At 38.4% G+C, this 13,427-nt stretch overlaps 1 protein-coding gene across 2 annotated transcripts in view; it reads right to left on the reverse strand.

Annotated features, from left to right (window-relative positions):
* myo1ea (myosin IEa) overlaps positions 1-13,427 on the reverse strand; it is a 48,889-nt gene that overhangs the window by 1,603 nt on the left and 33,859 nt on the right. The window contains exons 16-28 of one of the 2 annotated variants that reach the window (XM_086071118.1): positions 13,073-13,154; positions 12,646-12,752; positions 11,462-11,560; positions 10,427-10,571; positions 6,689-6,803; positions 6,441-6,610; positions 6,220-6,365; positions 5,380-5,526; positions 4,360-4,520; positions 4,198-4,278; positions 3,769-3,964; positions 2,559-2,594; positions 1,174-1,343 (exon numbers count right to left, since the gene is read on the reverse strand). In XM_086071118.1, coding sequence (XP_085927244.1) covers positions 1,174-1,343; positions 2,559-2,594; positions 3,769-3,964; positions 4,198-4,278; positions 4,360-4,520; positions 5,380-5,526; positions 6,220-6,365; positions 6,441-6,610; positions 6,689-6,803; positions 10,427-10,571; positions 11,462-11,560; positions 12,646-12,752; positions 13,073-13,154 — 1,655 coding nt within the window. The remainder of the gene's footprint in view (positions 1-1,173; positions 1,344-2,558; positions 2,595-3,768; positions 3,965-4,197; positions 4,279-4,359; positions 4,521-5,379; positions 5,527-6,219; positions 6,366-6,440; positions 6,611-6,688; positions 6,804-10,426; positions 10,572-11,461; positions 11,561-12,645; positions 12,753-13,072; positions 13,155-13,427) is intronic. The other variant, XM_086071119.1, reaches the window with a different exon arrangement.

A 13,427-nucleotide genomic window follows, 5' to 3' on the forward strand; every position in this document is an offset into this window, starting at 1 on the left:
TGCTATAAAAACATGCCTAGGGTGTATTTAAATAGGGTACGTACTTCTATAACGCGGATTTCACTTATTGCAAACGTGATGGAGGGGTATTACTGCATTTAAAAAAATACTAATAAAAATGTTAAGTGTGTATGTAAAACATCAAATTTTAATAATTAACTGTTCCCATCTTTTGTTGTTATTTTTTTTTTTTTTAACTGTTAATTTATATATATATATATATATATATATATTATTATTTTTTTATTTACATCTAAATTATCTCATTTACTGCCATTGACGGCTATAGACGTCAAAAATGAATTTGAACTATTAGTTTCCCATTTTTTCCACTTTTGTTAACAAGAGTATGAAAACCTAGAAAAATGTATTGTACATTTAGAACAGACATGAAATTTGTGATTAATCTTGAGATTAATTACTATAAAAAATTGTAATCGCCTAATGCCCCATAGTAAAAAAAAAGAAAAGATTATAAAAACTTAGGGGCGTCAGACGATTATATATTTTTAATTGTAATTAATCGATTAATCACAAATGTTATATTTGTTATAAATGCACAGTAAAAACATTCTAGGTTTTCATACTCTTATTAACAAAAGTGAAAAAAATATTGAAACTAATATAGTTCAAATGAATTTTTGACGTCTATAGCCGTCAATGGCAGTGAATGGAGTTCATATTTAACGTATCCCATTATTTCCCTAATAAACAACCTAATGCACATGTAAATATTTTGCCTATTTATTTATTTTTTTTATATCTAAAATACTAAATTAACCAATTTGATCAAATAAATAAAACATGTTTAATGTATAAATCAGTTTATTTCAAACTTACGCTCCAGTATTCTCATTTTAATTTTATAATTATTTGCTTAAATATGGGCAACAACATTTTTTTTCCCATAAAAACAATTTAATGCAAACGTAAAATAGCTAATGTCAGTATTGCTACTTTAATATTTAAGCTTACTAAATTATTAAACTATTAAAATAAACATGTTAAATGTGTATACTGGCTTTGTTTGTGTGGAGGGGGATGCAGTTAATGAGTCAGTGGCGGCTTTGAGCGGGCGCCTTTAAATTTGCACCCTGGTTGCCGACCGCCGGCACGCTTGCGGATCGTCCAACATAATGACGAGCTAAAATGTCTCCCGTGACGCTCACGTACCCTCTTTGATGATGTCAATGATGTCGTTGGCGTTGAAGCTCAGCTCGTCCGTGTCTTGGGCGTCGTAAGCGTACAGGGCTTTGCACTGGGGCACCTGGGGTTTAGGCTTGGGTGCAGGCTTGGGTCGTCCGCCCCCTGGTGGAGGTCTGGTGATTGACGGTCGGTGAGCTCTGACGACGACACAACAGTAGCAACGTGCGTTAGCGCCACTACAGCTGTCTCACTAAAAGTTAGGATTTGCATTATTTACGCTTTTAATAGGCCGATTCCATGAGGATTGTAATTAAGCTCCGCCCCCACCCCTGCCAAAACAAAACTAAATGTGTTTGGGGGTTTTTATGCAGAAAAGACATGTGAATTTATATGAGGAAGGTCACGACACCTCAGTAGGCTGCTGTAATATTATTAATTGTTCAATAAGTATAAAGAATATATCGCTAGATTTTTCTTTTCAATATGCAAATACTGACAGGCAAGCATATGTATGATATAATATTCATATTGTGTGAATGCTGAAATGCAACCATTTCCATTAACTCATTCACTGCCTATAGACGTCAAAAATTAATTTGAACTATTTCTATTAGTTTAAACATTTTCCCACTTTTGTTAACAAGAATATAAAAACCTAGAAAAAAATGTTTTTGTACATTTTGAACAGATATACATTTTTTTAATTAATTATGACTTAGCTATTGAAGTCATGCGATTAATTACAATTAAAAAATGTAATCGCCTGATGCGATAAAAAAAGAAAAGAAAAGATTATTAAAAATGTGGGGCATCAGGCGATTACATTTTTCAATTGTAATTAATTGCATGACTTCACCAGTTAACTCACGAATAATCACACATTTTATATCTGTTCTAAATGTACAAAAAAAAAATTCCTAGGTTTTCATACGCTTGTCAACAAAAATTAGAAAAAAAAGTTAAACTAATAGAAATAGTTCAAATGAATTGTTGACGTCTATAGCCGTCAACGGCAGTTAATGAGTTAATACTATTCAACTGGAAAAAAAAAAAGACTAGTGTGAAAATGCTGCCATTTAAGAATTCTCCTTCCCCTTATGTGAATGATGAGGGACAAGCATTCAACATTGACAGCCATGTTTTGTTTAAGGTCGAATGCACAAGCGGCTTCCAACCGCCGTAAATCATACTGTCGTCTCAAATCGTACCTTTACAATTGCTCAACATTCTCATATACAATGAGACAATACACACACGCAAAAATTCAAACTTCAACCTCATGTTGCTCGAAGCTTTGCTATTATGGGATGTTCGCTTCACAAGTCAAAGCGTGGCAGTGGAGCAAAGCGTCTGTAATTAAAATCTTTTTCTACTGTGATCTAACCGCCACCCAAAACACAGCAAACACTCACATTCTTCCATTTGAAGCTGCTCCACTGACTCCATTGCTATAAAAAGAGTACATTATACAAATTACATCAAATTAGGGAGACGTGTGTGTGTGCATGATGACCAACATTACCCTGGGAAGGCCTCGTCCTGAATGCCGTCGCTATTTACTTTATGTGTATGGGTCATTCCGCAATTGGAGGACATTTTCTTTCCCTAACACTTACATATATCACAATATAACTATTTTAAATTAACTTTTTCCCCCCCCTGTAAGATGTGTTGACATCGCTTCCTTGTAATTGTAACAATGTTTTAAGACAGACATTTTTAAATAGTAGAAATTACACACCAAAGTTTTAAAATGTTTTAGCCATCTAGAGGAAGAGGGGGGGGGGGGGGGGAGCTACAATGCTACATGGTAAGTCCCCTCTTCTATTCTTCATATTTTTCTCATTTTTATTGCTATAACAGTATGTTAACTCAAACCAACTCTACTCTGTTACTAATGATCGGAAAAAGACATATCAAAGTTTTCTTTTTTATTACATAGCTAACTAAGTTTGTTCTTAACCAGTTAGCTTAGCAGCTAACACAGCTAGCTTGTACGCTTGAACAAAACTCTGTAACATTATCATTGATTTGCAAACCCATTACTGAGAGTAATACTAACATTATTGTTCAACTGAAATGTAGTTTATTTAATTGTAAATGAATTATTCAGTAATAATTTTTAAAATATGTTTTTCAGGTGCCTGAGTATCAGTAAGTAGTTTGTTCTTAACCAGTTAGCATAGCAGCTAGCTTGTACGCTAGAGCAAAAACTTTATCATTAGCAAGGATTTGCAAACCAATTACTGCGAGTAATACTAACATTATTGTTCACCTGAAATGTAGTTTATTTAATTGTAAATGAATTATTCAGTAATAATTTTTAAAATATGTTTTTCAGATGCCTGAGTATCAGTAACAGGTTTGTGCCAAACGCAGCATGACCTAAAATACTAAGAGAGTCAAATTGTAAAGGTGTAAATAAATGGTCAGTTTTGCAAAAAATGTTACAGCCTAAAATCGTCCTCTAATCCTGGAATGACTCACGCGTTTGTTAAGAATCATGTGTCGCTTAAAATAATCTTTATCAATGTTGTATCGTGAACCTCAGCACATGCTAGCCAACCTCAACACTGACTTGAGCACTACTGTCTTGTCACGCATCTGAGTGTGATTCCTCACCCTGCAGCTCCTTGATCAGGAACCCTGAGGAAGTCCAGATTGGGTCCAGGTGGCGGTCGTACGCTGCCCCTCTCCCTGGGCTGGCTGAGGTTGCTGGGCAGGTGCGGGCGCACGGCGTCGTCTTGGTGCTGATAGAGCGAGTTCCGCATATTGGCCATGTGATTGGTGTTCTTCACGCTGCCGTTCTGGTGAGCGACTGCCGAGAGGAGAGAGGGAAATTTCAGATATTTGGTAGAATAAAATTCCAATGAATTAATCAGCTGATTTATTAAAAAAAATATATATAATGAATAAAGTCACTTTTTTTTGTTCCCTTAATGCTAACAACAATTACAGCCTAAGGATTATCAAGCGACAAATCTCTCTCCTGAACCCAAAAAGTTGAGACCATCACAGTTTTAGAGAATCCGCAGCGTGTAAATGCAGCACCTGGAGGTCCCGGCGCAGTCCGTGACGGCGTGTTCTGGTGTGTTCGAGTGCGTCTCTGGGTGTTGCTCGGCCTGGAGGGACCTGACAAAGGAAGGCGACGCGAGTGAGTTTTGTGCGCATCACCAGGGCTCATTTTCCCAACGACAATGCGCTTCTACTCACGCGTGTTCCGAGGAAGTCCCGATCCGATGCTGACCTGCAGATTTTTGCTGGAAGGCTTAAGCATGGCCATGTCTCCCTGACCCTGGACGAAGGTGACCTGCCGGGTGCCGGCTCCGCCACTTAAGATGCCCCAGTTCTCCTTTTTCAGCTTCAATGACAGTCTAACGTCCAAAGAAAAAGATGTTCCTTGTCCAACTTTTCTGGTCGAAAATGCATCTGTCTTTTTATAGTCGACATAAACATTCTATACAAATAAAGTTGAGTTAAGTAGCAGGTGTTTGAAGCTTTATTATTACCGTAACATATATGCTAATTTCTGTAGCCCGTCTAAAGCGTTTTGCTTAATATGTTAGCATTACGCTAGCGGCTTTTAAAACTCATTCACTGCCATAAATTCTTTCATATATATATTTTTTTAAATCATTAAAAATTAGGGGCAACAGGCGATTCTTTTTGAAAAAATTGTAATTAATCGCATGACTTCACTAGTTAACTCGCGATTAATCACAAATTTCATATCGTTCTAAATGTACAATAAAAAAAATTCTATGTTTTCATACTCTTGTTAACAAAAGTGGATTTTTTTTTAAACTAATAGAAATAATTCAAATGATTTTTTGACGTTTATAGCCGTCAATGGCAGTGAATAAGTTAATTTGATAAAATGACAATAGTCTGGTTGAACATTTCGGTGTTTAAATTTGCTCTTGTATGCTCTGTTTGTATGTACATGTTGAAGCGACAGTTATTGAAGGTTTTTAATTACCATCACATTCAGCTTTATTTCCGTAGCCCTCATATGGTGTTATGCATTTCAGTCAACTCCACATAGTCATGGTTGGGCGTTTGCATATTCACATTTTCCCCAGAATTATTCTTAATAATAATAATAATTTGTATGCCTCATGGTTTAGGCCAGTGGTGTCAAACATACGGCCCGCGGGCGGTATCAGGCCTGGTTTAGGCATTTTTGACTTGTGTTGTATGGATTTGCATGCGTGTGCCTGCGTGTATCCTTACGTGTTACTAAACTTGAGTGGTAGAGTCCTCTGTGTTTTCTCCTCGAACCTGCGGGCCAGTAAGCTGATGAACTCCGTCTTGAAGACGCATTCCAACAGGCTGTCGTACTCCTGCTCATGTAAGATCATGAAGTCATCCTGCAGGGTGCTGTGGGGGAAAAAAACAAAAATGTGCATGTTGGGGGTTACAAACTGTAAAGACTATCATCACATTATTGGTATTATTCAGAATAATAGTGGTGATAAAGAACGTGCTCCAAGGTTTCTTTGGACTTTGGCATCATATATCGGCTACAAAAGATATTAGGGATGTGCCATAGTACTTTTTTTCAGACCTTAAAATGAGGCTGTTTTCACACCGATAATGATACATTAAGGTATAAAGTTATGTTAACTTAATTCTTCTCATGCGCTGAATTATTTTACAAAAACATACAAAGCATATTAACTCATTCACTGCCATTGACGGCTATAGACGTCAAAAATTCATTTGAACTATTTCTATTAATTTTTTTTTCCACTTTTGTTAAACCTAGAAAAAAATGGTGTACATTTAGAACAAAATTTGTGATTAATCGCGATCGTGAAAATGTAATGTTTTAATCTTAGTTAATCGCATGACTTCACTAGTTAACTCACGATTAATCACAAATTTTATATCTGTTTTAAATGTCAAATAAAAACAATTATAGATTTTCATACTCTTGTTAACAAAAGTGGACAAAATGTTAAACTAAAAGAAATAGTTCAACTGAATTTTTGAATGAGTTAATTAGTACATGAATCCCAAGCTGCACATCAGGGATTTGGATGAAATGCTCAAACGGCGACGAGTTCGTACCTCATGGACACCCCCAAGATCTTCTCCACGTTGATATTGCGCTTGAGCACCTCGGTCAGTTGTCCTTTCTCCGGTCCCTGGTTCACCTTTTCTCTTCCGATCAGGTACACCGACCTCGGCGTCAGGATCAAGTCCCTCTTGATTGGCTGAATGTCGGCAAATACAATTCATGAGTACAAAATACATCTGAACAGAAGTAAAGAGCTGAGGTTGAAATCCACCTTGAAGCGGCGATCATATTTAGTGACTTTGTCTGCAAAGTCGATCTTTTCCCTCTTGGCCAAAAACTGACGTAGCTCGGGCCTGTCGTCCATCCCCAGGTAGTCTCCCACAAAGTTTCTGTTCAGGCTGTGTCGCCGCCTCTCCTTGTGATTCAGCAGCAGGTCAGACGCTATACAGACACGCCAACACACGCGCAGTGAGCAAAGCGTAACGCGCGCACTGGACCTCAACGTGACGCCGCACTTACCTTCCTCGCGCATCTGGACGTACTTCTTGCGGGCTGCGTATTTCCGCCAGGCTTTTTGGATGGTTCTGGCATAGCCATCAAACTTGCGCTCCCTGGTCTCCTCCAGCAGAAAGAGCTGCCAAAAATGCATTTAAAAAGAATCACAAACCAAAACATGGACTAAAATAGTGAAAAGATACCATTTTTATATTCCCAACCAATATAGTGAGAAATCATGAGGTGGGAAATTATCCCTTTTTTTTTTTTTAATTGGTTAGTAAATCATCTATTTACTATAAATAATGTATCATCTAACTATGCCAGCAACATGTAGTGACAGGCAGAAACCTTGCACCTCCAAATTATTACAAATTTGAAGGAAATTAAAAAGAGGAAAAAAAACTAAATTATGCTGTCATTGATTTAAAAAAGAACAAATGTAACACCCCCTCTAAAATGAGTTAATAATATGTAAAAAAAAAAAAAAAAATTAAAAAAATTAATTAAAAGACGGTGAAAAAAAGCATGAAATGGACCATATTCTGCCTAATATTGATATGTAAGCTTGGCTTATCCTATTTTGAGTCATCCAATTTTGCTTAAATTGCAAGTTGGCCAGTGCTCTGGCTGATCCAGCAGATGGCACTGTGGTGAAAGAAAAGCATCACCGATCGCTCCAATTTTGTGTTTCACTAATGTTGCTGATTCAGCATTTTTTTAATATTTTGACATGTTTCTATCATACAGTTAAAACCCCCTATATAGGAGGGAAATCACTTTTATGCGAAAAAAAAAAAAAGAAGTCAATACTGAAAATGTTGATCTTTTTACTGTTTGGAACCTTTTGCAATTAACTCATGCATAGAAAAAGATTACTGCTCATTACCACAATGCTGACGAAATTGATGAAACAAAACATGAAGAAAGTCAATTTCAAATTACGTATATTAAAATTAACAACATTTTGTTAAACTTTTGTGTCAGTTTGAAAGGATTATTCCCCACAAGTCCTGCCTAGCAACAAGTAGTTATGCAATGAATCAAACAACACTCCAGGGATAAACTGATGGAGAGCGGATGAAGTGAACATTTTTTAATGTAATTTCGCCACAACAGGAAGCCATTTTCCCAGTTCAAGAAAACCACCTGTTTTGGGGGGTTTTCTACATGTAATTTCCTGTGAGACCATCGACAACACACAATCACAATCCTCCAAGGCGGCAAGACAAAACATCCTGCCCACCAGCTACTGTATCAGTACATGCCATAACAGCACCACCAACAACAACTGCACAGCATAGGTGTCACGTTGTTATAACCCTTTAAGCAAGTGATAATTGAACACAAAAATGGTGCATCAGTACATGTAGACAGATGATATAAATGTAGTCACAGCCAGGTGTGTATGCTAAATCCCCCTCATCATCATCATCATCATTGTTATTATTAGTATTGATTAGAGCATATTCTTTTCAATGCAATAGTCAGAGCAGCAACATTAAAATTAAACTTAAATCGAATCTGAAAACAGATTTAGATGTCAGCTGCTAACTCTGTAAAAATGTTTACATTATGATTTAAGACTTATTCCTACACTCTCACCCATTGACATCTGGATTTTGGCCTGTTTTACTGTCGCTTCTCCTCCCTCGACTTGAAACTTTATTTACAAAACATTATATTGATGATAATTATGCTTAACGTTTCTAGGATCCTTTACCGAGATATGAATAATAAATGTCTTTTTCGACTTGGATGTGTCATTTTCAGCCACTTCAACAGTATGAATGACAGGTTATCCATCACCACTTTGGGTCTTTGCAGCCATCTGGCTTAGCATCTAACAATCTTCACTTGTTTCGTCCAACCGGGGGGAAAAAAAACTTCAGTCCAAAAACTAATTAGCCTGCCTCTGTCTTATCACGGAGAAAGGTTTGTTTTGAGAAGCCTGTCAGCCGCTTTCATTCTGTGTCATATTTGACTTTCATAAGCGCACCTCGGTGACGTGGACTTTGAGCGTGAGGCGGCCGGCGGGTCGCTGGTGAATAAGTAACATTTAGCGTCAGCTGTGAGGATGAATTAAGACTACGTTGTGTGTGCGTTCATTTCTACACATGCGCGTGCGTGCGCGATGTGATGTATACAAATCTCAACAAGCACGACGAGCGCATGCTCGACACAAGCGGCGCTTTCATGAAAAATGGCCAGGGTGGAAAAACGACGAGCCTGTTGGATGTTATGTCAACTCGGCAACCACACTGCGTACTTTGTTGAGTCAATGCTGACGCGGGGCGACGGCTCGGGTGGCGTCTCCTCCCCTACGTCCGCCAACCGACCGTGATTTGGGATCCTGATGGCTATGGAAAGCCATTTGAGCATTTATTCCAAATCGCCCCTCATGGCCATGTATTTTGGCTTTCCTAGTAAGACAATTCCGTGCACTAAAATAACGACAGTGTTTCTGTGTTAGTATTTTGTTCCCAAAGACCTATGTTGAAGTGAGTTAAGGAGCTCCATATAGTGCTTTGCCGCCATCTTGTGGCATCTCGAAGCAATTAGACATCAACGTCAACTTCTTGCGATTTTCACTATTTGTGGCAGGACTTGCTACACTGTGGAGACTTAAATAAAAGATACTAGGTGTGTCAGGCGATTACATTTTTTAAATCGTAATTAATTGCATGACTTCAACAGTTAACACACGATTAATCACAAATTTTATATCGGTTCTAGATGTACAACAAAATGTACAATAATTCCCCCCCCCCCCCAAGTTTTCATACTCTTGTTAACATAAAAAGGAAAAAAAGTGTTAAACTAATAGAAATATGGCTGCATCTTTTATTCATTAATACAGTAATTTCATAATAATTCATAAAATTTAGCTAAAATTAAAAAGATGTACTGAACTATAAAAAACGAGAACGATATTGATTTGCGTTGGTCATTTTTCTGCCACTAGATGGCATAATTGCATTTGTAAGGCGGTGACAGCGCCTTAGAGCATTTTTCTTTTCATATTTAGAGCTATCTAATCTTTAACATGAAGTAACTTGTGAAATTTTATAAATTGTAAAATTCAACTTGACCCCAGTCACAAATATATGCATTATTGTTAAATTTAGTACTGTTAAATTTCAATGTGGACGTGTCTGCTGCGTTGCTTTCCAAGTAAGGGGCGGTGATTAATCGCACATTAAAAAAATCAGTGGTGTTAAAATTAACTCAAAAGAGAGAGACAGGCAGAGAGAGAGCCAGAGAGAAAAAGAGAGAGAGAGCAAGAGAGCCAGAGAAAGAAAGAAAGGGCGGGAGAGCCAGAGAGAGAGAGAGAGTGAGAGAGAGAGAGCCGCAGAGAGAGAGAGAGAGCTGCAGAGAGAGAGAGTGAGAGAGAGAGAGCCGCAGAGAGAGAGAGAGAGAGCTGCAGAGAGAGAGAGTGAGAGAGAGAGAGCCGCAGAGAGAGAGAGAGAGAGAGTCAGAGAGAGAGAGAGAGACCAAGAGAGCCACGGAGAAAAAAAAGAGAGAGCAAGAGAGCCAGAGAGAGAGAAAGAAAGGGCGAGAGAGACAGAGAGAAAGCCAGAGAGAGAGAGAGAGAGAAAGCCAGAGAGAGAGAGAGAGAGAGCCAGAGAGAGAAAGAGAGAACCAGAGAGAAAGCTAGAGAGAAACACAGACAGAGAAGAGCTAGAGAAAGAGAGAGAGCCAGACAGTCAGACAGAAGGCGAGAGAGAGAGAGCGAAGGTGACGCTCCGAGACCAAACGTACCGACTCGGGGGCTTTGACGAACACCTTAGTCCGGCCCAGCTGGAACTGATCCTGGTCCATGTTGACAGAACGCATGAGATGAAGGACGCCTTGTTTCTCGTCGCCTTGCCATGAGGGCCACGACTCTTTGGTCAGGATGGCGTACCTGCGAAAACAAAACATCAGCAAGTCAAGGCGTGTCAAGATCGGATCAATTGGTTATTATGGTTAGGGTAGGCTCTTGTAAGTTTGGCCATTCTCCTGGTATTCTTTTCAGTTTTCCTATTTTATACTTAGTGTGAACTTACACTATTTACCTGTCCGTAGCACCTTTTTGCTTGAACCTTATTGTAGTAACTTTGCCACTCTTCCTACGCTCTTTTCCTGCTTTAGGGTTTGAACAGTCACACCAGAGTTTTTTTCATGCAAGACATTCAAACATCAAAACAATGCTGGGAGTCTAGATTGCATGTAATTGCTTTCATACTTCGGTTGCTTATTGTGTATACTTCAAAGCAGGATAATTGCAGATTTCAGCAAGCCAAGACTTTCTATTTAAAGACATTTTATGGCCATGAATGTAAACATCTCATTCACTAATGAGACCAAATGAAGTTTCTGCTCATTGCGATCTCCATTATGCTAAAATGGAAAACAGTCATTACAAACACTTTAAAAAGATTTCTAAAAAAAAAAATTGAGCAATGTTGTACATTGTATCTGGCATTCAGAAGGCCTTTGAACAGGCCAGTTAAAGATTACGTGTCATCTATCCTAATCAAGGAAGTCGTTTTATTAGGCAACGTGATTACAGCCAAATGTTGAATTGTTCCTCCGTCTTAATGATGTTTTTCACTTGTTTATAAATGCTACATTTAAAAATAGAAACTGCAGTCGTGCCCCCCCACCCCCCATAATATCCAACTATAGTAATTGATGCCAGCCTACAAGTTTGATTTGAAAATCCCCAAAGATCGAAAACTGGTTCTTGAAAATCTTATGAATGTGCGGCTTCTGGCAATGAGAAGGACTTTCCACGTTAGGAGATTGTGTTACCTGTTAAGGAACTTCCTGAAGACGCGGCGGTAAGCGTAGCCAGCACGCCTTACCCTAATGTTCTCCTTCAGGCCCAGATATTCAACCTGGTGCTTCACACTGGACAAACAAAAACACAAGAAGCAACAAAATCATGGCTGACCTTTTTGTATTCAGTCACAGATGAAATAATTAAATATTTATATGAATGGATTTCACAGTATACAGGCATTAAGAGAACCGTATGTCCTGTTTGATATTTTGCTGCTCCATGCATAAAAGTAGCAGTTGTTTGAAATGGCTGTAACATGCTATGCTAGTTTTTGTTAGCTCGTCTATGGTGTTTCACATTATATGGTAGCATTAAGCTAGTAGCATTCGTCACAAGAAATTATACGGTCGGGTTAACAGTTTGGTGTTTTAAATATACTGACTCAGAGTTCAAACCTCTTTTGTTAATTTGTCAGTTTTACAGTACATTTTAAATTGGGGTGAAAAACGGCTTGAAGCAAGCATGCTTGGCCTTCTCATTTGAAGAATTACGCAAGTGACTCGTCAAACTAATGTTATATGATATTTCCTAAGCCCAATAAACGTGGTTTTGAACTTGAATTCTGCCCTGGTAAGAGTCCTGTAGGTGGCAGTAATACACACACAGCAAGCTGTCCTAATTGGCACCAATACTTTTAAGAGGGAACAGTAATTCCTAATTAATGTGCAACTTGATTTGGATGCGGAAATTTGGTTTGTAGTTTCTTGTGTAATTATGCTAAATAGCTAAATAAGTAACTAATGCATAAATCAGGTTTGGCAGAAGTTTGGGCCTCAATCCCTCATTGTACATTGATGTCACTGAGAATCCACCTACATAACTTACCACTTCGCAACCGTATGCATATGAGCTACTTTTTCCACCAACATATGACTCCAAAAATCGACTTTGTACACACAGACTTCCTGTCAAAACAGCGGTACCGGAGCTAATTAATGAGTCCGACTCAACAGGAAGTTCATAGACTGTGAACAATACAGAAAAAGTACTTCTTAGCCCCCTGAGCGGGAAAGTGAAGAAAAAAAAAAGCGATAAAGAAGGGGAACGTCCCTCGCAGAAAGATAGGCTTTAGATGGAGAAGTAAAAAAAAAAAAAAGGATGCAGGAGGCAGGAAGGTGATGAAGAAAGAGGTTGGAGTGACTTGCTTGCTTACCGGCCCTCTTCCCAGTCTCGGGGTTTCTTGGTCTCGTTGGGTTTGATACAGCGGATGTAATGGGGAGTACATTTCATCAATGTGCTCACCAGGTCATTGGCTTGTTTCTAGGTGGTTGAAAACAGCAAGATTAAATATGAATCAAAATCAAAATTCTAATTCATTTTGACAGTTTAATTGATTAAATTCAGCATCATCTAATATTTAGTGCATATTTGGGGCCATCGTGACTGGCATAAAAAAAATCAATCATATTATTAAGATGCAATAATTAGAGGGATAATTCGTTTTTGAAATCAAAAGCCAAGGAAAATAATTTGTTCAACTGTTGTCGAATGTATTTTAAAAAGGGGGGTTGGTCTCAAATACGGGCCTAGTGTTGGACACAAACACAGAGACACACGCAAACGTACACAAGCGCACACACCTTTATTTTACTGCCTGCAGTAGTGGGCCGACCCTTCTTCTCCGCATTGAGGTTCTCGGGGAAGAGAGCTCTGAAGAAAGCTCTGTTGGGGGGCAAAGGTGAGCAGAGTAAGTCGCTATCGTCATCTATTCAACATCATCCTTTAACAGCCCAAAACTAAAAGGCAGTTAATGATTCAACAAGCGAAAGGCCTTCAACAAATGTCAAACATTTACATTTCAAATCCACCCAAGGTCACATGTGTAGATGGTTAAACTAGGAAATGACTTTTTCCCACTCACTGGAAGAAATCCTCCCTATGAAAGTGGAAATACAAATGTGTCAGATTTCACTCAGAACTTTAGTTACTGTTAAG

The sequence above is a fragment of the Leptonotus elevatus genome, chromosome 3 (genome assembly GCF_054856555.1).
Source record: "Leptonotus elevatus isolate MCC_2025b chromosome 3, RoL_Lele_1.0, whole genome shotgun sequence".
NCBI classification, from domain to species: Eukaryota; Metazoa; Chordata; class Actinopteri; order Syngnathiformes; family Syngnathidae; genus Leptonotus; species Leptonotus elevatus.